Raw genomic sequence first — 26348 nt, 5'->3', positions numbered from 1 at the left:
TTGTTCATAATATAATTTCAAATTTTGTTTGTATTGTCCTAATGTCTTTTTTCCCTTTGTGATCTTTGCCTTTCTTTATCAATGCTTTTTAATTCCCAGCTTCTAATTTACAAAAATTACTATCTTTTTCCCTGCTCCTCCATATTTTATTTTTTTTTTTAGTATCAGCCTTCACATATTTTCTAAGTCATTTAATTATTTTCAGCAAAAATGTAGGAGGTTTCTTCTTGGTAGTTACTGGGATTTTTCAAAGATGGATATTTAAAATGCTCTTTAGCAATCTGAATTTGTCATTCAAAATTTTCCTTGAATGCTTTCTCCAAATAACTGGTTCACACCATCAACTTTGTGAAAGCTGTCTGTCTATCATCACCACATAGAGATACTGTATTGGAATTCATTTGCTTGTATGAAATGTAATCAAGGTCTAGAAATTAATTTATAATTATCTGACTTTTCTTTGTCACACTGAAATCTAGTAGTGTTGGATGCACTTAAGGAAAGTGTCATTTTTGATTTGTTTAATGTAGCTGATGTTTTACTATAGACACTCTGAAGTTTCCAACTCTTGTTAATATTTTTCCATACCCCATAAGCATTTTTTCCATGTTAAGATATTTCACAACTTGTGTGGAAGAAATACAGAACTTTAAAATTATTTCTTAAGCAGCAATGATAATTTTTCAAATGAGACAAGAAAAAGTGAGATATAAAATGTCAGACTGATAAAAATGCTGTTTGAATTATTACTTTGTAACAGAATGTAGTTTTAAAAATGTTCACACAGTTACTGAGAGGTGTGAAAGATTTAGATTACAGAAGCAGGACTTTCGTGTGTGTGTGTGTGAAAAAGCCTGAACCTAGATTCACAGTGTCCTGTCGTAACCTGCTTATTTACAGCATCAAATGCAGATTGCTCACTTCAATGCTTTGAGCAGAAATGCATAACAGACTGAAAACACAGCTACAATTATAACGAATTATAGAATTCTGGAAATGGGACTGAAATTCTAGCCTCTTTGAAGTCAGTAGCTCTCAAACTGCTCGACTTCCAGCAGTTTTCCTCAAAAAGCGCTGTTCCATATTATAACAATTTAACTTGCCACTAGCTTCATGGTAAAGTTCACTAACTGGACCGTAACTCCCAGTTACCTCACTGTGATTTAATTCTATTCTTTATGATAGTGAAACCTACTCAAAAATGCTATTAACTAAGAAAGCTTTCAGGGAATGCATCTCCTAATTCTTGCTATGTAATTTCCTAGAAACACATTTAAAGAGGAATACTGCATTTCTATTTGTGTTGCAAGCAAATTATTCTTAAGAAAGACCTAAAGTGAATGTCTATATACATTTCTAAGTTTAGGTAAAGTTGCCTTATACTTATCCAGTCTAATTTCTTTCACTATTTATCTTGTCTATTTAGGAGAACAATTCAGTGCACAGCACCTGACAAAAAAAGAGTAAAGACCTCAGCTGACATCCTGCTAAATTGTTACCGATAATTCAACCGGTCACCAAGTAGAATTCATTAGTGAGGTTATAGGTATTTGATAGGCAAGATTACAATTACCTGTTTCTAGTGATTCTGTGCCAGTACTTTATTAAGGTATAAAACTGACGTGTACATGACAGTTCTGAAAGGAAACACCAAACATATTTGAGGAGTACAATCAGTGCTAAACAGATTAACAATAGATTTGGCTTTAATACAATAAATCCAGAGAGACTCTGCAAGCGCAGGAACTAGCTACATTTTCTACACAGATGTATTTCCTACTATTTAATGTACATAAAACACATGAATTTGTTATTGGTATTCTGTACCACGAGGAGAGTCAGGAAAAAAATCCATATTACTGTGCATAAGCAAACTGCTAATTAGAAGAAAATAGTGTGTTGCACTTGAGGAGAGAGTAAGTCTGACAAGTATTCACAGCAAAATCTTTATTAGAAGACGTTCATACAAGCAGGAACGCTTCCTTGATATGTGAGAGACTGGGCCCACTCTTATGCTCTGTCCTCAGTACAAAATAGTCCTTGAGATAAAGTATCTGGGAAATTGGACTTTCTCTGCTCATGCTCTTTCTGATCAGACTTGTCATTTTCTGGCAGGTTTTGCCAGCAATCAAACTGACTTGAAACATAAAAGAGAAAATAATTGCTGGAGTTGTGCTGAACAAGCGGAGCGTTATCTTTCTTCTTGCTCTGTTTGCCCGTGTGCACAATGAAAGGAAGCTGGTGGAGGTCCTGATCCAGGAAAGGGATTAGGGCCTTTATCATCAGACAATAAGTGGAGCAAATTGCAGACCACAAACTATTTCTCTTCAGCATGCCGCTGAAGGGCTCGTGGCTGAACTTGGTGCCTTGGAGGCACTAGGAGGAAGTGCAGGGAGGTTGTAAAGATGAGCGGCCAGCAAATGAGGGATGCTTATGAAAGGCCTGCCGTTGAGCAACGAGCAGAGGGGAATACAGAAAAAAAAAATCTAAAATTCTAAAGCTTTGATGTCCTGATCATTTGGATTAGCTCCAAAAGGTGCAATAATCCATCATACCATTACTCCAAAGCCTTTGTTGTTCATCTAATAAGAATCCAAAGGAGAGCATTTGAGACACATGTGACTAAAGATTATACCATGTGGATTATCAAATACATACAGCCAGTAACTAAGAACAGGACTATTTGTTTAATAGTGATTCCATTGCATATAAATAAATGAAAGGATTTAAAAAACAGAAATAAAGACTTCCATGATCAGGGAAATAAAATCTGTGTCATTCTGCTCTTACTCATCTTTTTTATCACACAACTCTTCCTCAAAAAGTGCTCAGAGGGGAGCAGGGGAGAGGTTTTAGTATTATACCCTGTAAAATTAAAGATCATAAAGCAGAACATTGACAAGGTGACTGAACCCCTTTGAGCTTTAGAGCTGGTCTTTGGAAGGAGTCCAGATTTTTTGCTAACTCTTTGTTTTCAATCCAAAATAATCTGGAAATAATAGCTGTAACAGGAATGATAATAATGTATACCTGTAATAAGGATACAAACTGGCTGAAATATGTCAGCTTAGCGTCTGGTACTAGCGGTATGAACTTTACCTTAATGTGATCGTTTCATAAGAATTCCTTCAAGTGCTGGGCTGTTTGAGGGCTGTTTAAAGGATTTGTATTTTTCCAACATAAATCGACAGACACGCACAAGAGGACTGGAAAAAAACTGAGCAGAAATCCAACCCTCCAAAAATCTTTATGGGTAAACTGTTTCCCTAATAATCCCTCATTCTATAAACACATAAATAAGATATCTAGAGAAAATTGTCTGAAATTCTGACGGACTCGGTGCCTTAGAAGATGCTGCAAAGCTGATCTGCTAACAATGGTTAACTGATTGTATGAGGAACCAGGGAATCATGAAGGCTGCTTAATTTTCTGGAGCGAGAGATGTTATTATTTTCCCCACCTCTACCTTCAAAATGAGTTTTTTCATACGAATTATCACAATGTGGTCTGCTTTCCCTCTGATATTCCATATTCCTGATACTCTCTGTGTGGGGAACTGCCGCTTGCGCCAAGGGGATGGTTGGCTTGTTGTGCTCTCCTGATAGATACTTCAGCAATGCTGCTAGATTAAATAGCAAGGGACAGCAGAATTTTAGTCATGATCCATCAGGCAGATCTGAGAGGAGCTGTTTGCCCTGAGAGAGGATAGACTTTCGAGACATATGGTGCTATAATGGGGGGGTGGGGATTTTTCAATTCCAATCCACCCATTCCGGATGAGAGAGACTGAGCTAATACCCTTGTGTATAGTGCAGTGCATGTAGCTACGGAAGTAGCGTTAAGATGGAATTTATGGACTCTCTAAATTGTTTGCCAGGAAATGTTTACTAGCTATGCACAATAAATGACTGTGAAAGCGTATTCCTGTGTTTAATATGACATGGTTATTTCCTCATATTTGGGTCGTACTATTACGATACCAATAAAGGAAATTTAAAAAAAATAAGAAAACAAACAAGCAATGTATGTTCATATTTATGGGACTTCATTTTGGAAAGTCTGATTGACTACAAATTGTATGGGGTAAACTTACTCCATGCACCCCTGGATACATGCCATGCCTGCCATATTCAAAATTAAATAGATGACTTATTTTTAGAGTGAAATATCCTCATCATCAAGTCAAGGTATATTTAAAAAAGAGACCTGTTACCACAGCTGCGAGGGTTCATATGTATTATGTGTTTCGTCCATAATGAAATTAATGTATAGGTATACAGAAAGGCCACCTACCTACTTTCCAAAGTGGGTACACAGCTTCACAATTTAGAAATTCATCAGGCAGTTCTGGATTGCAGGCCGAAATCTTGGAATTTTGCTAAAGGATGTGACCTTTGTGTCCACACAACTCCCAGTTATACCAGGCACTACTGTACAGTTTTATAGGGTGTGTTAGATTAGATACATTCCCAAACATTTTTCTCAGCTAGGAAGCTGAGAAATCAGAACTTTGTCTGGTAATCTGTGCAAAGAGCTTTTTCTGTTCCTTCTCTTGCTTTAATGTGAAGCATTCTTTTTTTGTACAGTGCATCTAAGATCTCTCCCTGTTATTAAAACAATCATTCATCTAATTGGTTTGAATCACACATTAAGGATTTCAGCCTGGAGGTATGCTTGTATTTTTTGCGCGGTTGAACACCCTCTTACAGTATATGCATGTGTGTATCTATACATTCGGTATGTTGTTCTGCAAACGATTTTTTAAATTTAATAACTAAATCTCTGTAACAAAGCAGCTTCTCTGTTTCTACTTGCATTTTTTTGCAAGTAAGAATAACTACAATAGAAAGGCATACCTTCTTCCTTGGTTGCTATGAATATAACAAGGGAGATTACTTGATAAAAATGAACAAAAGGAAATCTAAAGTTTGAGGTCTCAACTTGTACAAAAACTCAACTAAAGGTTTTAGTGCAATAAAAAATTGAAAATGCATTCATAAAAAAATATTTTATCCAGCAGATCTCTTTCGCATATTTGTTTCAAAGTGCAATTTTCAGTTGTTTGGTTTTGGTTGTTGTTGTTGGGGTTTTGTGTTTTTTTGGTGTTTTTTTATTTCCTTTTTTTTTAACAAAAGGAAGAATATTTATGTTCAGCTGCATACTTTTAAAATTGTTATTACAGTCTAACAATGAAGCTGATCCTGTAAAGTATCTCCCGTGAGGTTGATGGGGGAAAAAAAAAAAAGACTCAGCACTTCTCAAGGTCAAGTCTGAAGACAGTTCGTGTCTTAAAATGTTTATAGGATGAATTGTTACTTTACAATGTTTTTAGAGACTACCAAGCTGATATTCCATTCCACAGTAATGGAAGTGTATAAAGACTATGTTATTCTGTGATGCTGCTAGAGGTAAGAAGTAGTAATGAGAAAGAGGTGCTATAATACCTTAGCGACAGCAAAACTTGTTTCTACAAATGGGAATCTTTAGTTTGGATGCACTACAAATACATGATTCATTCCATGGAATATTAGTTTTCATCCAAACTTGATTGTTTCAAATGAAAGAGCTTTAGATTAGTTTTTTTTTTTTTTTTCCATATAGTAAATACTTTTCTCAGCTTAATCCTACTGCCTACAACTAATGAGATGAAAAATCCAAAATGCTTCCAAGGCAGCTTACCTGGACATTGTCTGCTTTATTAGTTTTAATCGGAGCTGTATTGGGTATCATGAAGGAAAAGGCACAGCTTTCAATGTAACATAGCCAAGAAGCTGACATGTCTCATGCCTTTCTCTTCCATTAGAGACACGCTATGCCTCCAGATGCTGGAGTCTGGATTTAGGGGCATATACTGCTCTTGCACAAATAAGAGTTGCATATGTTACGAGTTAATTCCATTTTGTTGTGTTCTCCTGCACATGGCATTTTGAAACAGTTAAGTGGAAAATATTTTTAGTTTGCCATTTGTATTGAAATATTCTTGCATTATTAAATAAAATCGAAATCCATAAGCAATATGTTCTATGGCTAAAATGCACAAACATGTAACATGGACAAAATGCCCATGAGGGAACTGCAGAAATTCAGATAGTGTCTCCATGTATTGTGTTTTGCATGTCTAACTCAGGCAGCGGAAAAGTATGCCAAAAATATACCTCTTACTTGCTACACAGCTGAACTTTGCCAAGCTCACAGTGCTAGGCTATTTACGTTTGGAAAACAGGGGGTAAGGAATAAATAGGCTTCGCAATTTTATTGTGGGCATCTACTTCAGATGAAATATATGAGATAGGCACCAATAAAAAGAGGAATGTGGCTCCTGAGAGTGATTTGGAGTGCCAAAGTCTGATACGTACACTTGGATGGTGTGAAGGCTCCTCAAAGACAGACCCTTAGTGGAATGGTTTAATGAACCCACCGTGAGACCGATCTGTATTGCTGTGCAAGTGTGATGCCCAACAAAGCGTAATGAATACAAATATCTTAGAAAGACTCATTGCAAGAAACACTATAATATATTCAAAGCACATTGATGAGGCTACATTTGGTTTGGGGAAAATAAAATATAAAAAAAAATCCAAATAAATTTGTTAGTCTCCCTGAGGTACTCTGCTTGGACTGTTTTTCAAGATTCTGCAGAACTTGCCTAATTTTTAAACATCAGTAGGGTCACTGGCTCCAGAAAACATAATTTCCTGAATACAGTTATATCTTTGAAACAGCTACGATTTCATCTTTTGGTGATCTGCCTCCAAATTAAGCTAATATTTTTAAGGGAAATCTAGCTTGCTATTTTTTTAACTATTTTTTTTTATTTTTCACAAGCTAAAATATCAGAATCTAAAATGATTATTTCAAAAAACGGCTACTTTGTATTTGATTTCTCCCATCCAGTATCTGTTATTAGCATTACGTGACATTAAACGCTGCGAGCTATGATGCAGCTATGCCTAAAACTACAAAAAGCTACATGTAATTTTTTGCTGTTTCCTACAGCTACTGTTAATTAAGGTTCCAACCCTGCAAATGCTTCTAGTCAAGCAAATCGCAGTGAACGCAAACGGGACTCTGTAAAAACGCAGGAGTACTCCCACATGAAGCAAGGGAAATGAATAGAGCCTGAACTCCTCAGGGTGATGAATATCATTCTCTCTCTAGTATTCAACTAGCTAGCTCTGGCATTCTGCTCCAAGTCTAGAGCTCATCACACTGTAAATCACAGGCAGATATACCTGCAGAGTAGGTGACATAATCCCAGCAGCTATTAAAACCTAGATACTGTGTAGTTATTTATGCTTGGTGCATTCATCTATGTGTATGTATCTTTTCCTCATTCCAGAGCTGAGAAAATTAGAAGTGATGAGGAATACACGCTGCAAGCTGTATTTTCCTCATTGATGTGCAAAAGAGGTGACGAAGATTAGGGACTTATCACGCTGCTACCATCCCTCGATGGAAGCAGAATTATGAAATATGCCCCCTGCTGCTGGTTCTGGAAGGGCCCAGGAACATCAGCCAGGGATGATAAATAGCTCAGGTAATGGTAGGATTTTTTTTCCCTACTTTGGTCTTTGTACAGTAAGCACACTGTTTATTTATCCAGTAAGCAGGCGTAAGTCTTAGCGTGAAACATTTGATGCACAAACTTCTGAGTCAGCTGCATTTTTTATTCTGGATGATCAAGTATCATCAGCAGAATATTAACTGCCCAGTAAGAAGGAAGCACTGGTGAAAATAAAAAAAGGGTTCAAAATACACTTAGTAGTGTTTCCATATGCATCTGTGTATATTTTGATGGGTGCTCCAGCAAAATGTCTTTTGAGTAGTTATCAAAATCCACAGTGCAAACTGTATTAAATAATGAAATGAACAATATGAGAAAAATGAGTTTTAGACTATGATTAGTTATTTTAATAGGAGAATTGACTGAATATAGTGTCTAACTGTCAAGATCTGAAGAGAACAAAATGGAAAACATGTTTTTCAGGCATCATTGGCTTGCCTGCACATGCACTTCAAATACATTTCTAAATACAAATGAGAGATATGGATCATTGAAACACCCTCCAAGGACCGAGATAACTGTTTTTTAGGTCGAAGCTCTTAAGCGGAGATAATACTGAAAAGAATTAAACAACTGGTAAATTGCGATGTAATGTGCAGATTGGGAAAGAAATGGTATTGTGCAAGACAGCTTAGTTTGCAAATAAATTATCTATTTAAAACATACAAGCGCACACCAAGGCTTTGAAGAGAACTTGTTCTGGGGCTTTTGAGTATCTAATGTGGAATGCAATTTACTCTTAGCTTAAACTCTGAAAGCATTCCTGAATCATCATCGTTCAGGTGTGAAGCCTCAAGTACATTCACCATTTTAATGTTTCATCAGTTTATTTAAAGTAAATAAGAAGCATAAGATATTTTACTGGCTGGAGTGGGTTGGCAATTCAAATAACTTTTAATGATGTAATGCAAAGCTGTAAATCATTTTCAGTGAGGGCCTCATAGTTCAGCACAACTTTTATGTAATATACTAAATTGCTGGCATAGCTTTAAAATTTGTAATACTCGGAGATCATGAAAATTAGAACAGAATCCATATGTATCCAGGAGAAGTAGCTGAAAATATGGATTCGGGCTTAACGTTTTTATAGATATGTTGTAGTCTTTAAACCGAAAATTGTGTCTGATATGTGTTAAACCAATGCACATGTAAACGTTGAAAAGAGTGAACTGGAAGTACACCACAGAAATGCAATACTGGTTACGTGGTACACTTTGTGGCAGTGTAATTTCTCAAAAAAAACACCCATTTTTCTGGTGAATTACAAAGAAGACACTGATACACCATCGATTTATGAATGGTAAATGTGATTATCAACGTTTTTAACTAGGCAGGGATTAGGCATTTCTGACAAATCAGCCAACCAATTATTCATTTTCTGCGCAAGGATTTTCAGTTAAGGCATCCAAGCATCTCTGAAATGATGCATAATCCCCTGGCTTTATTGCTGCTTGTATCTGTAGGTTTCCATCGCAGCACAGGCATCAAGAGAAACGAATTATATTGCCTCCATGGGACTTAAGCAGGGAAAATTTAGGAAAAAGAAAAGACTGAAAATAAACATACATCTGTTGTGAATCTGGATTGACTCTAAGGTTAAATAATGATGCCTGCCTTCACCAAATTGCCATGGAAAAATATGAACTGATCATAATTACAGTACAATAAAATCTCGTCCTCTTGCTTTGGTAGGCTCTTGAGTACAATAAAATCTTTGGCTAAAATAAACTGAATTCATATTTGTTAGCTTTCTCTTTGACAGCAAGGAGAACATTCTCAAATGGTATAAATTGCCACCTTTTTGCTGACTTCAGCAAAGTTAGGACAGTTTACCCCACCGGAACAGTGGTCCCCAAGTAGGACTGTCTGATTTTCTTGTCCTATGCACACTGCAAATATGCGAACTGCACACCAGAAAGAAATGTTCAAGAATCTTACTTACACTCTGGCATTGCTCAGGAAGATGGTGCTTTTAGCCTCCAACGTAAAGTACCCAGCGAGGCTACTGAAGTCCTGAAGCAAAGAAATCGTGCGCTGGTTCATTCAGGTCCATTTTATATGATCTCTTTTGCCATAAATCGGAAGTTAAAAAAAGAAACAACAACCGCAACCAAAAAACACAAAGCGAATGCAAATATTAGCCCTTATATGAAAATATAAATGATGTTCCAAACTGTGTTGGCTCCAGATGTTTTTATGAGTTAAACGGTTTACTGTTTTCATATTTAAAACATTCTATGTTTTCACTTGATGTTATAAGCTTTGGGCAAACTTGCTGGCATTGATTTAAGTAATGCTTTTGTACCATATGTAGGTCAAACAACGCATTCCAAAAAGATACAGTAGGAACAAGAATCCAACCATTTATATTGTGAGGAAATAGCTGCTTACACTTTCTTCAGTAATTATTGCACCGAAAAGCTTTGCACTGAAGCTTTCTTTGACCAAAAAAATTACAAATTTTTACAAAGTATGGCATCACGTAACCATAGTTATTTGATAGCTCCGTTCAGAAACTTTCTGGATTGCTCCAGTAAATGTCTGAAGTTGCTTATTTGCCTCATCATTAGTTGCCTATGTTTGCATTCTCCTTATATTGTTTAAAATGAAAGCACAACGCTTTATCGAGGTTTGCATTTTCAGTTCTGTGCTTGAAAGCGCTGATGGAAGAAATGCTAACAACACTTGATGCGGGACTTGTGAATGTACTGGGGGACTCTAGCGCCAAAGGAAATGCATCCCCACATAACCAAACGTGAATACATTTGGTTATGAAGCTGATGGCAAAGACTTTGCCGTGCCATTATGTCTTTGTTACTGCATTCTTCTTCTTTTATATTTCTTCACCTTCTGGAGCCTCTCCTACCTCTCCCTAAAAGTGCGATTTGGCTCCATCTCTTAACTTCTCTTGGAAACCCAATCTTTCTCCCCCCCCTCGCACCCTCTCCCTTTTTTTTTTCAATGTACTTATTTCCCCCTTTTTTTATCCCGCGCGAGAAATCTTGTCCGGCCATCCCCTAGAATTAAAAAAAAAAAAAAAAAAAAGGCACTTTCACAGTGCTTTGGGTCCGGGACTTCCCCGGCCCCTTCGCATCCGTGCCGGTGTCAGGGCTCCGGCAGCGGCCGCCCTTGTAGGACGGGACCCTGCATTCCTTCCCCCCGCCCCGGCCCCGGTCCCGGCCCCGGCCCCCTCGACGGCGTCTCGCCCCCGCGGCCGGGCCGGGCGGACTGACAGCAGCAGGTTGGAGAGCCGCGGAGCGCAGCGGGGCTGGGCAGCCGCTCCCCGCGCCCACCTGGGGCCGCCCGCGGCGGGGAGACGGGACCGGGACCGGCGGGGCCGGGGGCTCCGCGCTTGGTGGCACTGCCTATTGCTGGGACAGCGGCATCACTGCGCCCGCGGCCCGGCGGGTTCGCGCAACCAAGAGGGGTTCAGCCACTGCGATTTCTTTGTACTCTTTTCTTTTTAATATTAGAGCACATATTGAAACGATAAACACAATGAAAAGCACAAAATATTTCATCAGTGTTGTAACTGTATATTTCCTTTATTCTGAAGAAATATCGAGTTTTGAACAGTGCACAGAGGCAGCGACTTCTGCTTTGGATGCCGCTCTCTTTTTAAAGACCGCATTGTTACAGTTTAATCTAAAGACAATTCTTAAAAAGCATTAGATGTCAGAAAAGGGGGGAAAGTCTTACCGTCGAAAGACTGCTGCAGGTTCCAGCTCAGCCTGAAACTGCAGGGAAAAGTGGAGCAGCTGCTGAACAAAAGTTTTAGATTTTTTTTTTTTTCAGAAAGTCTGCAAAACTAATTTCCCACAAAATAGGACTCAATTTCCGTTTAAGAAACTAGCTCTTGCAAATCTCATACAATTCCTGATTTTTTCCAATAGCAATTCAAATTCATTTTATCTTTCGCACGTGGACCTAAGATTTTAGACTTAAATGGCAGAGTGCAGTGCATTTTAAGTTTGGTTTGCGGGGAGGAAGGTAGGGCGAGGAGAAAGGGCAAAGGAACTCAGCGTTTCGGCAGCGGGTATCTCTTTGGGCAGCGATCAATAAGCGCGTTATCCTAATTTAAACCCATGTACAGCTTTCCTCGGGGCTACTGCTGATACCACGACACGCGCGATCCAGGCTGTCCCTCTCAAGGCTGTCCCACACTAAAGACTGCGACGCAGCAAATGAAGACGCAGAGAAGTTGAACAAATTGTGCTTTTGGAGGGGCAAGGGGCAAGAAAGGCGACTTGTCTGTGTTCGAACACGCGTGGAGGCTCGCTGAGCGCCGGGGGTTTCGTTGCAGACCCACAGGCACTGGGGGTCTCCTGTCCTCAAGGCCGAGGTGTGCGCGGGGGTGACTGCGGGGCTGCGCCCGGCGGGACAGCCCCGCACAGCTGAGTCGGGCCGTGCCCAGGTGCGCTGGGAGCTCAGGTGGGGCTGCAGCTCCGCGCCCTCCAGGCGTATTTGATTTCGCCCATCTCCCGCATCTCGCCCCTGCGCACACCCCGCGGGGTGTCCTTTATCTCGCTCCCTTCTTTCCCGGGGGGGAGGGGAGGGGTGATGATGGCCCCGCGGGGCCCGGCCGCCGTCCGCATCCGTCCGGGGGAGAGCGGACAGCCCCAGCGGAGCGGCGGACGCGCTCCCCGCGTTGAGGGGGAGGAGAGGCGGCTGCTCCCCGCCGGGCCGCCCCCGGCCACCCCCCTGCCCCCCCCGCCGCCGCCGCCCGGGGCGCGCAGCGCTGCCGCCCGCTGCCGGAGCCGCTCGGCGCGGGGACGGCGCTGGCGTTTTGGAGGGAGTTTGCATGTGGTCAGTCCTGTGCCGCTAAGCCAGCCCCCAGCTCACATTACACACTACTGTATTTATAACCTCTCGGAGCCGTTTCCCCCTTCAAGCAGTTCTCTGGGACCACCTTCTATTGGCTTCAACCTCTCCCACTTCTTGACATCTGAGCAGCTCTGAGAAAGGCTCATCTAGGTCCGAGTGTTTATGCAGCGGAGACTGGCCGCTAGGGCTAAAGACCTGGATTATCTGAGCTCAGTTGCCTGCTGCAAAGTCTGTCGTTGCCGTTTTGGAAAAAAAAATCCCAGCCCCGATCTGTTTACAGTGAAAGTTGACAAAGGGTGGTGAAGTTGGATCCTTCCTAAACTCTCCTGCCTGGAACCTGAGACTTGCATGCCATGGATCACACACTCTTTGGCTGCCTGCGCAGCCCCCATGCCACCGCGCAGAGCTTGCACCCTTTCTCCCAGTCTTCTCTTGCCCTGCATGGAAGATCCGACCACATGTCCTACCCCGATCTGTCTTCTTCTTCTTCCTCTTGCATAATAACGGGATACCCCAATGAGGAGGGCATGTTTGCCAGCCAGCATCATAGGGGGCACCACCACCACCACCATCACCACCACCACCACCACCAGCAACAGCAGCACCAGGCTTTGCAGACGAACTGGCACATCCCTCAGATGTCGTCTCCTCCCGCCGCGGCCAGGCACAGCCTCTGCCTCCAGCCGGACTCAGGAGGACCCCCGGAGCTGGGCAGCAGCCCCCCCGTGCTGTGTTCGAACTCCTCCAGCCTGGGCACTACCACCCCCACGGGGGCAGCGTGTGCGCCGGGGGACTATGGCAGGCAGGCTCTGTCCCCGGTGGAAACGGAGAAGAGGTCCGGCAAGAGGAAAAGCGACAGCTCAGGTAACGGCGGCTTTCCCTGCGGGGCGGGAACCCCGGGCGGAGGGTGCCGGGGAGCTGCGCTGCCGGGCCCCGGCTGTCCCGGCTCGGCTCGGCCCGGCCCCGTTCGCTGCGGTGTTGCCACCGGGCTGCTCTCGGTCGCCTTCTCGGGATGTCCATCAGTAAGGGCAGCTTTATGAGGGCCGCGGGGGGGGAGAAATAAAAAGGAAAAATCTAGCACGTGATAGAGCATGAAGTAGTGAAGGTGGCGACGGCGGGAGGAAAGTTTCCATCCGACAGGGCGAGAGCTGTTTGTAGTTTCGGTGAGGATTTTAGCATCTGGCCCCGCGTCCCCCTCCCCCTTGCCGATCCGCCACCTCTGCCCCAAAGCTGGGGACGGGACGCGCTCGGTGCCCCCGCCCTGCCCACGGGTTGCAGCCACGCGGCGCTGGTGGGGGAGATCGCAGCGTGGGGCTCCGCGGGCCGGTCCGCGCCTTTTACACCCCGTGTGAAGGATCTGGCTGTGCGTGCAGCTCAGTCCTCGGCGTGGAAAGGGCAAAAGCTGGGGTCCGTCAGCCAAGCGGGTGAATGGGAGCTTTACAAAGTTGCTGGTGCCGGGGGCGGAGGGAAGGAAGGAGCTGTCTGACTTTTTAAAACACCACAACTCTTGCTTAAAGACGAGCAGAAAAACATACATAGCTGCAGTCATTCTAGGTGGGTGATTTGGCATCTCTGAGCGCGCAAAAGCCTTGACATAATCTCTGCTTCAACCGGCAGAGCCAGTCAAGGGCAGCTCGGACCGAAGGCGCGCGGTGCAGGCGATGTGAAGGTGGCACTTGGTCTCGGCACACACAAACCAAAGGGCCGTCAGGGATGCAGCGAGGGGGCAGTGGGAGCTTGGAAAGGAGAGGACTCGGTGCTCTGACAACTCCAGAGCGGGCGTAGCAAATTGTTTGTTCTCAAGGAAGAGAAAGTGAAAGGCTTTTCCAGATAGCTGTGGAGTTCCCAATCGAAACCGTGACCTCTTCCAGTCAAAATGTTGTTAGCTCGGTAGAGTGGTGAGCGATTGGAACCGTGTAGGAAAATGACCCCGAAGGATACCATTGTAACATTAATCAATTATTTTCATTAGTCATTCAAGATAGATATGCTTACTTGAGTTTTAATTTATGTAGTCGGGCTGAAAACTCTTCCAAGAATGAAAGCTGTACTTTGTCAAACAGTGGTGGTGAATTCCATCGTTGCGTCTTCCTTACACTGTATGAAATAAAAGGAATTGTCAGATTTTGTGAGGCAGATGAGGAGGGCTAGAATTTGAGTGCCCGTTTCCACTGAAAAATAATTGGATGCCTGTTAGAGTAGGGATTTATTGTGTTTGTCGGTGTACTTAAAGCTGCAGGGAAAAAAGGAAATGGGTCCCTTTCACTGTCAGGGAAGTATCCGTATTGCTTTCTGTTTATTTAATTTTGCTATGTGAACCAAAAAAACACTGAGGAATGTCACAGATCGTATCCTGAAGTGACTGGAGCCTTCCATTGGATTTAGTGGACACGAGTGGGAGCCTCGAGTTGCGATTGTGCTTACATTGATCGCACTGTGCTCCACACCTCACTTTCCAAGATTTTCTGAAGACCAAAGCAGGTAATTGCTGATTGCCCCCTCCTCTCTCTGAGGAAGAAGGCATTCTGTCCATTCACACAATGAGGAATCTCTTGGACTGAAAATAGGCACCTTTTGACAGCAGCTGGGTAGCTGCGGCGTCTTTGGTTTTTCTTTAGGAAAAGCCTGAATTTTGGACCAACCATTTAACCCCACCCCTTTATTAATCCTATGTTCTGATGCTACTTAATGCTGTCCTAACGTATGGCAGCAAGAACTGTTGTTAAGTCGCTGTGTTTCTATATTTGTAAACCATAATTGCCCCTCATTAGATTAAAAATCGCTCCCTCTATTTCTCATTAATCTGCTTTTTTAAACAAGTTGCCATGCTTTAAAGCATTTCATCCACCCCCTCCCCACTTTTTGGAGACAGATTCATCGCACTTGGAACCACTTCAGTAGGCGCTTGTGTAAAATCCTAATAGTAAATAACTAAGAAGTAAAGAGAGACTGTTTATGTTTCAGTGCCAGTATTCTGAGACAATTATTAATGCTCCTGCTTATTTACAGATATATTTCCTCCTCTGAAGCGTATTGCATAAAGCCACAGAATGTTCAGTGTTTTCTTGAGCACCAAATCTGCTCCATACGTCAGATGTGCATTAACCTTAGGCCACCCCTTTCTTGCACTGCGCTGCTTTCATCCCAGCATGCTTAAGATCAGCGACAATGATTCATAAAACTGAGTTTATGGATAGTTACAGGAAAGTGAAACGTAAATGTTACTTGTGTTCTTTATCTCCCAGACTAGTAATTGTTGCTTAGCCGTGTAGATGCTCTAAAGAAGTATCTTCTTTATCAGAAGTAGTGCCCATTTTTGCTTATTTGTTATAATGGCGGGAGGGTAATTTTTTCAGTTAAGAAGAAACTCCGGAGGGCAGGCAGAGTATTGGGCGGTGGGCTGTGTGCTTGTTCCTGTGCTTGCTCTTTTTCCCTGAAATTCTCATCTTGCAGAGGAATGGGAGGAGAGAGCCACTGTTTGCGCTACGCTTTGTTACACTTCTGTTTGGAAGCAGAAAGCCAGGTGAAATGTGCTTTTGTAGTGCTTCTGTGTAATCTGTCTGACTTGCAGTTCTCTTCTGCCCTAACCCAGCTTTTGGAAATACCCTTAGAAGGTATTGAATCGGCTGCTGCAGGACAGGGTGACATTGCCGACTGCTCTTGGTATAAAGGACTGGGAAACACGGCTTGCTTAGCCATTGACTTGTGCGCACTACAGTTGTCAGTGTCTCCGTGTTTTGCAGTTGCTCTCACTATCTCAGGACATCCTTTTCAACCTGTGTAGGCCCAGCAGTGCCTCAGTAGACGTGCAGGCAGGCTGGAAGGATGCGCTCAGATCTGTAGACACAAGATTTCTGCAGTGAGTATTGCCGTCTGCAGCCTTGCCTTCCCAGCTCAGCTCCGCTTATGGCAAGGATGGTGCAGGAAAGGGACGATAGTAAAATTGAGGATAGGTTGCAAATAAATTCACTTATTTTAAAGCACACTAATGGTCAGGATTATCTGTGTGCTAATGAGATGCAGATGAAAACCATGTTGAGTGTATGAAAAACATATTCTTGGAGCGCTTTCTTGCTTTGTGTTGCGAGTTGTTCTGTATGGTATATTTTGATTTATTATTATTATTTTTTGTATTTTCTCCCCTTCTCATTAGTTGCTTGTGATTTTTAAGGCCGTTCTCCTTCTGTTTTTTTACTGAGTAGGTTTTGTTTCTCAGAAGATACAGTATACATCAGATGCAAAATTTCCACTGCGATTGTGTCAGTTGGCTTAGTTCAGTCCAAGATTTCCTAAAACTTCACTCAGGAGAAAAGCCTATATAGAAGTGTAATCTGAGTTTACTGAGAAGTGCAAAAAGAAAGTGAATGTGTCTTAGGGAAGCCTAAAATTCGGTACTGAGCTGCAAAGCTTAGGAGGAGGGTGAGTCCTACTGAAGGAGTTCTTCTAGGCATTGCAACTACCCAAACATGGAATTGAAATAGATAAATATACATTAAAAGGAAATTTGATTCCAATGAGTTAAAGTCTAATGAAATTAAGCACACCTCCAAGCGTGAGAAGTCTTTTTTTTTTTTTTTTTTTAATTTGACATGGAAAAATGCTTCTCTATGGCATAATTTTCCAATGGAAGGCCGCCTTCTAATAATGTCCATTCATATTTTGACTGCACTTACAAAAATGTCACATAGAAACGCTATTGTTAAACCTACAAAAACATCTCAGGAATCCAGTGTTTCAGTGGCTGTTCTGCTTGGTTTTGTTCATTGACAAATCATTCGAAAAGAAAACAGTACTCTTTTCTCCAGTGTTTTAACATCTTTTATAACCTACCTATTCTCAACAAGCATGCAGTAAAAGTTACATCTCCAGAGAATTTATTTTAAACACAACTAAATACCATAAATCATATGCACTTGTTTGAAAGGGTCTCTAAAAAGCAGGTCATTTTGATAAATGATTGTAAATACTATGAAATCATTGGTTTTGAGGACTTCTGATTGGTTTCTGAAACACATCAGTAAGAAAAATGAGCTGCACACTTGTAGTAAAAAAGAACTGTGTAACTGATTCATCAGTGTGTCTGTGCTTTTCAGCATGGTTGTAAACGGAAGCAGGAAAAATATATAATAAAGCACAGTTTTTCTGAAAAGAGTTAATTTGTTTGGTATCCGCTATCAAAGCATTGCTTACCATTGTAAAGGAAAACAACAACAACCAAAAAGACACTGTAGATTTCATAAACGAAGCAAGTTCCAAATCTGGTGAACAATAATAATAATCTTAGGAGAAAATTAGTAAGACTGATTGATTAGCAAACATTGGGCTGCACTGTGGGGTACTTGCTTGATCATTTACCTGATGAAAATTGCTATACGTTCATTTGTTCTCGAGAAATATAGTCTTCACATTTTCTAGAACTGTAAACATTTCCAACGCTATTTTACTGATAAATTTGAAAAAAAGAAAACCTTTTTCCCATAGCCTAAAAGTAATTTTGTCAGGACAGCAATAAGTATGACCTCTAATTATGTATTTCTGTCTGTTTACTTTTATTATTCAGTAGAATTTCCTTCACCTTTAGAAGCATCTAGGTCTCAATGTGGCTGTTCTCTGGAGCACAAATGTTTTTGTGAGAAGGTCTGTTGACTCCAGTGCAACTTCTTAAGCTGTGGAGGTTTTTTAAGCCATTGGAGATTAACTCTGTTACTCTGGTTTGAATCTTTTGGCACAGAAATGTAACTTCATGTTATTCCTTTATTATTTGGTATTAAGCACTATCAAGGATCCAGTCTTCAAAGCGAAGTCACAGAGGGGTCACAGGGGTCTGGATGAGTAAGAAACGTGGTGCTAGAGAATCAAATGCAGAAAGAGATATGGAAACATGTGGATTAAAGTTCGGAACAATCTGGCAGTAGTTGGAGAACTGCAAATTTCAGAAAAGCTTACTCAAGAAATCATGACTGTAGTTATCCTTCAGCGTTTTTAAACTATTGTTGTATGGTAGGGAAAAAACAATGCTTTAAAATTCTTCCAAATATTGACTGATAAAATACTGGGATAGTTTAAGCATTTCTAATCCAGCATTATGTAAATAAAGTGATTTTTAATTTCATTGGTTTAAGCACCCGAGGGCAAAATTTAACCTGACATATTTAGCGTAGCTTCTCTAGTATTTTGCATAGTAAGTAATCAGATTCTGGACTTCTGTTGTTTGTTTGTTCTCAGACTTATTTTCCTTTTCAGATGTATTGATTATTTAATAAGTAATTTTTAATTGAGCTTTTTAATCTGCGTAGAATTTGCCATTTGTAAATGTTCATTCTTCAGTGACAGGATGACTCGATCCGCTGTACCTTTGAAGTACTCAAGAGCAGGACTGGGTTCTGTGGCTTTAAAGTTAAGGGAAGGTGGCAATATTATCTTTGTTGCTGTCTGCTAATAACCTGATATTGCTCATAGGATTATTGGTTTCAGCAAAGACAGTGCCACATGGCAATATAACGGTTGCTGTAGCATGTTTCTTTCAGTAGTGGAATGTATTATATTCAAACAGTCTTGCTAGTCTCCACAAGGGAAGTGAAATAAATCTGGTTTCATCCACCAGAAAGAGCGAAGTTGAAATCCATCAGTAAAATGCAGTTTTAGTGTAGTTAGGTTCAATAATTTTTTTTTCCATGCTATTGTGTGTCCTTGTTCTAATACACTTAAGAATGCAACTTGAAAGGACGTGAAGGGAAAGTCATATTTTTTAAATATAAATACTTGCATATGTCGCTAATAAGGTTTGTAACTAATATAGCGTGGTGTTAGAGAAGTTTGATAAACAGTGCTCGAGGCTACTTTATTACATCAGAGCACAGCTGGGCACTCAACCTAGCCTTAGGATCTGTTCTGATCCTGTGCCCTACTCTTTTATTTTATGCCTGTGTTCCCAGTCCATACGATGGCAGGGCCAGCACCCTCCTTCCTTTTGCAAAATACTATAAGGTTTTACTAAATAAAAACCTTTGTGTGAGTGCGCGTGTGCTTTTTTTGAAGGCTTTAAAGACTTCCAGATCTGCATCATCATTTCTCAAGCGCTACTGGTGGCAGGGTGCAGCTATGAGAAACACAGGGCACAGCCACCTCGCAGAAAACCTTTTGCCCACTACTCAGTGGGTGTTGGCATCACCTTTACCTCTGGCTGCGTAGGTGTGCACAGCAAGAAGTCATTTAGACCTCTTGGGTTTGTGCCTGGGGTCTCTGGTGACTTGATGGCTGCTTTCGCTTTTGAATTGGATTTGATGAAAGTTTGAATTCAAAAATAGCCAAATGTGAGTGTGATACATGCAGATAGTGCATGCTTGTATGTATTTGAAACATGTGAATCGCCAAAAAATGTTATTAAAATAAATGATTTATAAACGTATGTGTCCAGTGGAATTTCACCTGGAAGAAACTGATGACAGAACTCCCACTGATTTTTGACAGAGCCAGATTTTAAGACTTGTGTTCTTACTGTGAATGTAGCTTAGCTTGGTTGAAGGAGGCAGACCAGAATGCCATGGTTGTGCTTATGCTTTTTATGATCTGCTGTGCTTCCGTGGACAGCGAAAAGCACAGTGAAGGAATGTTCCTTTAAAAAAGGACTGCTACCTTGCCTCTTAGTTTTCTAGTGGGGTGGAAAAAAACATGTGCTGTCCTTATTACTTAGTAATATATATTGAAAATCTATATCCTGTGAGATGTTCACCTAGCCCATATCCATTTGAAATGATATTTTAGTAGATAAAATGTTAAACCATGGTTAATCTCTGCAATTAAATATATATATTTGGAATATCACTAACACAGAGTTGCATTGTTATATCCTCACATTCACTGAGTTATGTGAAGTGGAAAAAAATCATTTATGAAATGTGATAAAACAGTAGACAGTTTGCTGCCAGTACATGAGGATCTGCTTCTAAAGTATTCTATTAAACATTGTAAATAGACAATTTAGACTGTCAAAATTCTACTCATGTTAAAATGTGCATATTAAATGTGCAGTATTCGTTGTAAATTAGGAGGATTTCCTTCATTGGACCCACAGGAGACAAGAACATGAGTTTATTTTCTGTATAGAATCCTGGATTTTACAAATACTTTTAGGGGTAGGTTACTCAACTGGAAGTTATGCATATTACTAAATAGGCATGCAATTTATACATCAAAAGAACAATTAGAAATCACATTTAGTAGTAAGTATGTTATTGTTTAATGATTAATGTAATCATTCAATACTATGCTGCCTGCAGTCACTTGAGCCTCCTGCTCATTACTTAGATAAAACAACAGCTGAACTTTACTCTGAAAATTACCTATGCCAAACAAGCCTTGCAGCAGTAGAACAAAGGGTAATTACAATGCGTGAACAGAAGAAAACATACATGAAAACTTAACATTCATTTGAAAGAGAAGTTATTTAACCTATGTTTCCTTTTATCTTCCTTTTCAACAAATGAAAAAAAAATAATTGACCAAACAGCAGAAGAAACAAGTCTCAAAGGAATGAGGCAAATCTTTCATGTATGATGGAAGAGCATAGTTTTACTAAACCAATAAAATCTAGCGCATTATGAAAACCTAACTGGAAGCCAAGTAATTTTTCTCTTCTTTCTTTTTTTTTTCTTTTTCCATTTGTCTCTTTTTCTATCTTTCTATTTTTCCTATCATCTTTTTCTCTTTCTTTCTTTCTCTCTCTCTCTTTCTCTTTTGTTTTTATAAAGTTGCTTCTTGGACTAGAGAAAAATTGGTTGACTGAGCATTATTTTATAGCAAATAGGATATGAAAAACTAAAACTGAAACAGATCACCGCAGGCTTTTAAAAGTCCTTCCTCCTGTTGCATACTCTCAGATCTATAATAGCTATTTTTTATTTTTAGCAAGTAAGTCTGAACAAACGCTGCCTTACATAAATTGTGTTAGATGCACTTCAGAGTCCTTTGCCACCATTGCAAGTTTTAATTCTTTGACTGTGATCCTGCCAGTATGCATTTAATTTTGGATGTTAGGAGATGGATGAACACCTGGGTGCGCTGAAGTGGAAGCTATCTCCTGACTGGAGCCAGTGCTTCACAACAGGCATCAGCAGTTGCATTACTTTGATATGAACACACCTGAAGTTAAGTGGATGTTTATACATCTAGTTGAATTGGGGGTATTAGTTACTTAAATTTACCAAGCAGAAAAAAAAAAACAACACAAGTTTCTTACTTTGGCCCTTCTAAAAATAGATGCTAAAAATCTGTTGGACATATGTGAACCAACTGTATAGCTGTGAAGGGAATGGAGAGAACCGTGGGGTTTTCTACCTGCCATGGGAAAAATGTCATATCCTAGAAGACTGCAACGTGTGGAGAGTATGCACAGTGGCTTCTTTGGAAGGGGGGCTCTGAAGCGCGAGTTTGGCTTGTTGGGCATGTGGGTGTCTCAGTTGCTTTTCAAGCCTTTCATTTTCTTTGGAAGTGCTACAGACTGCATCCTTTTGCTTGTGGACAAGCAAATCCTATTGTTATTTTTTTTTTTTAACCATAAAAATAATGATAGAAACAGTGACTAAATATCTCCTAACTTCACAGAAATATCAGCTGTTTTAATGAAAAGAACTGGAGTTGGATGCTTTGATAAACTGTAAGATGACAGATTTTGTGAGGCCTTGGTACACTGAGCTGGTAACCATGATGTGAACGGAAGCCTGTGAGGCTATGGAGACGTCAACTACTTGAAGATGCAACGAAAATCTTTTTGCTTACAGCAGCTGACAGTATTTTCCGTCAGAAGAAAAGAGCAGTCTCATGCATAGTAAGGCTTGTTCACTCCTTTCAAATTGTTATTTTGTGAAGTAGAGTTTAAAATCTAGTACTGGTCTGCAAGGCGATCGGCATACTTGCCTTGCATAGGACTTAAGGAGAACCAAGAATGTTGCAAGCTCTTTGCACTTTGAGATTACTGTGATTCACTTAAAAATGACATAGTAGTATAAGCTTTTTTTTTTTTCCTCCAATTCTTTTCCTATATTCTTGTTTTGAGAGTACCACAATGACCTCAAGCAGCAGCTGTGTGTGAAGCTTTCTGCGTTCCTGAGGACATTAGAACAATGCATACTGACAGTCTCAGCCTCGGCTCTCTCCCTGCTCTCTCCTCCCTCCCTCTCTTTCTTTTTTTAACGGATGTATGTTTCTGAATGAGTGTATCCCTGTATATCTTTTCAGTTTCCATTTATTCCTGCAGAAAGAATGCCTGTTTTATTGCAAAACAAAAAATACCACCCTTTTCCCTGATTTCCATTAGATGTTAATCTAAAGTAACTTAAGAACCGCAGTGATCAGCTAAATACAACTGTACTGTTAGGTAATGTTTGTTTGTTAGGCAATGCAGAATGAAACAGTTATGGATCAGCGGAGCATAGTCAGATAAAAATAGGAGACCTCATTAGCAGCCATCCATGAGGTGACTTAAAACTGTAGCATTATCTTTTCTTGTATTATTACGGCTTTAATTTACATGATTTACATGATTTTCAGTCATTGCGCCAATAAGGAGAGTGTCTCTATACTATTTATGTATCTATTTGTTGTCTGTGAAATAATATATTATTATTAAAAGTAGAAAATGGAACTACTTCAAATATAAATTAAAAAAAAAAGATGCGGAGAAAAATCTGGAGATAGGAGAATAGATGTTTTGGATTGGTTTAAATTATGAGGAAGAACACAGCCAAACTTCCCTGTAGTTTATGTTCAGCTTTGTATTCTAATTTTTTCCTCCACTTGTTCTGACCTCCTTGCTTCTTACACTTCAATACATTACTGCAACTTTATGAGGCTAACATCTTTATTACTTTAATGCAGAAATCTAACAGTATTTGAACCCTATAAAGCTATCTTTATTCGACTGGTTCCAAACTGAAATTTAGCCATGCAGAGAAGGCGTCAGTAGAGTTTGCAGTGTGCTGGCATGTGAAATATCAGTGATTTAACGATTTTGTATTTGCAAACATATCAGGAGAGCTTTGCCAGACATGACACCCCAACAAACACTTTTGTTTTTGGATAGAGACTGTGTGTTCCAAGCACAGTAGCTAAATGTGTCCAGCCATTCTGAAGTGCATTCCATGAGCTATAACTTCCAGAATGACCCAGTCTTTCACAGTTCTCATGAATGCCATTCCCTCCTGTATAAATTCCTCATCGCTTTACCAGACCGAGTCCTTTATAATAAATATATTTATACGTATATGTGTAGTGATGCTGTAAGCTTAGTTTACTGTGTATAATTCTGTTGGAATTAACCGTATAATATTTAAAAACTTAAGCACAGGCATATTGATTGCTTCTCTGTCGTTGATAGCCTCGATGATGTGAGGCTAAGACATGTTTGTAGTTACAAAACATATGGGTAGATACTATAAAAATATTATTTATGGAGGCTCTGTCTTGCTTTGTGTTTTTTGGGCATGTTTCCACAGCTAATTGTTAGTCTTAATTCACACACACACACAAACTAAAGCTGCATTCATGTTAACCTTGAAACATATGGTTGACTTGATTATGTACTTGATTATGTAAGTTGAAAGTTTGATGCTACCCATATAGTGGAGTCTGGCTGCATGTTATTGCTGGCCGATTAAGTAAAAGAACCTTGTTAATATATCAGCAGACTTGCTGCAAAAGCAGAGTTGAGATCCACACTGAACTAGAAATACAAAAAATACTGCCGTTATGTGTGTGGAGCCTTACTTGTTCAGGATTTTGGGGGGGGGAGGGGGGGATACATGGTTCCTAAATACCTGTGGAAGTGCGTTTCTGCAACTTTGGGAAAAGCTGAACTGAAGCAGTGCCAGGAAATGTACATAGTGTACTGCACGACAGGCAGAAAAAAAGGGGTCTTGCTAGTCTTCCCTTGTACCCTTGCTGCCATTACATTTAATGTCTCCTGGTCTCCACAGAGCCTAGAAGGCAGTTTTGTGCAGGTGAAGCCGGTTTCTTTGTAAAGGAGGACCGCATTTCTTTTCCTTCCAGGGTAAGAACACATAGATGTAGGAAAAATTGTCACAAACCAGACCTGGGTGCCATCACAAAGTACTTTTTCACAGGGGCGAAACAACACTGTTTTGGTTTCCTCAGTACAGGATGGAACCACGTTCTGCTCCTTGTCCTGAATAGGGTAAGAGCTACAGATATTTTTGCCCCTTGAGTTTGGTAGTTGTTTTTTTCAGTCTTGTCTTTCTCCGTTTTCAGATTGTTTTGCCAATTACTCTTACACTACTCAGCAGAAATCGAATCCAGTTTTTCTGCCACGGTGCTCTCTTGATTCCTGCTCTGTCCCCACAAAACAAACCCAAACAAACAAACTAATCAAATGATCTTACCTTTTAATCATACCCTTCTGAAATTCCTTTCCTAGAATCCTTCTTCTGATACCAATTTATCCACTTAGAACTAAACCGTTATTTCTCCAAAAAGCTTTGCCCAACTCCAGCTCAGCCAGTGCGACTGTTCTCTTACCCGTTCAAGGTTATCTGCCTAAATGTTTTCTTTGTACTGTCCTAAGTGTGTTCTTCCTCTGTCCATTCACACTCTTCTCTTTTGCTAGTACAGCTCACATTCATAAAAGAAATGTCCAGAAGTAACATTCTGTCATTATCTAATTGGTCCCAAAACATCAATTGTTTTTATTCGGAACGTACTTTGATTAATTGAGAGTTAACAGGGAAAAAAAAAAAAAAAAAAAGATACTTCATGTTCTCTCTTCTCAAGATTTTAACTTCATAAGGGTGCACGCCACAGAGCTGATTCTGTAAATGACTGTAGCAGAAATCAGGTATGACCCAGGCACCACAATGCCAGTGATATACCCAGTGTTAACAGAGCCATGTATAAAAAGGGGAAACTAAGCCAACTGGGTGAAAAAAAAAGAGTTCAACCTCCTTAAAATGCAATATTAAATTCAAAAATTTTAGGTAATAACTTGTGCCTGAAGGAGCATGCTTCAAAGAAAGTAAAGTCTCATTTTGACGTGGCCTGTAAACTCTTTAAATAGCATTGGCAATTTGTCTTTTTACTTTAGTTTCTTGTAAGAAGAATCCTGAAACTGGTTAAATATTTTTTTATTCTGTTTCATTGATATATTAGACACATATATGCATTTGTTCTGTGTGTGCGCGTGTATATTGAATCTAAAGTAACAGGAAATGAGGACCTGGGATACACCACTGGATTTGTTTGGACCAGCACTTGGTTACAGTGTGCTCCTTTATTCCTAAATGTGTTTCTAAAACAGTTTGAGGAGGTTGAGGGAGCTGTAGGCAGGGAAAGAAAAAAGAAGGTCCAGAAGTGTTGCTGATAGCTTTTGAATGCTTGGGCTTGGCAATTTTTGCTGTTACTTTCGATATCTAGAGTTTTTCAGTGTAATATCAGCTAACAGAGTGCAAGGTAAAATTACAGAAGATATTAAATCTGAACTCTGGAGGCATACATTCGCAGTAGGATCAGATCACAGGACTGGCTGCTTTCCGGCTGGTCTCGAGTGGGTGTTTATCCATATCGCAAATATCACCATACAGTTTGGCACAACCATTCAGCTCAGTGAAGAGGATTCAGTTCCAGGACTGAAATAGCCAAAAGCACGAAATGCCAGAACTGAGGTGCATTTACAGTGCAGTATGGAGACAGTTTTACAGCTTTTGTCTCAACTTTTCTTTCCCCCTGCTAGGGATAAAACTCTTTGATTTTGTTACGAATTCTATCAACTTTATAGAAGGGGAGGGGGAAGGTGGAAGGAGGAATGAGATACCAACTTTAACATTTGTGACTTTAATACAGTCCTAAAAGGCTATTGTGAGCAACTCACATTTCTGCAGCACACATCAGAATCTAATAGACGATGTATGAGAACACTTAGAAAAATTGGTAAATAGATACTTATCTGGTCAAA

At 40.4% G+C, this 26348-nt stretch overlaps 1 protein-coding gene across 1 annotated transcript in view; it reads left to right on the top strand.

Annotated features, from left to right (window-relative positions):
• Positions 12376 to 26348, top strand: part of MEOX2 (mesenchyme homeobox 2) — a 55141-nt gene continuing 41168 nt past the window's right edge. Inside the window, exon 1 of the mRNA XM_021388390.1 lies at positions 12376 to 13252. Coding sequence (XP_021244065.1) covers positions 12742 to 13252 — 511 coding nt within the window. The 5' untranslated portion in view covers positions 12376 to 12741. The remainder of the gene's footprint in view (positions 13253 to 26348) is intronic.

The sequence above is a fragment of the Numida meleagris genome, chromosome 2, assembly GCF_002078875.1.
Source record: "Numida meleagris isolate 19003 breed g44 Domestic line chromosome 2, NumMel1.0, whole genome shotgun sequence".
Lineage (NCBI taxonomy): Eukaryota > Metazoa > Chordata > Aves > Galliformes > Numididae > Numida > Numida meleagris.
Note: the sequence above shows the minus strand (reverse complement) of the source record. Positions and strands in the feature narration are given on the sequence as shown.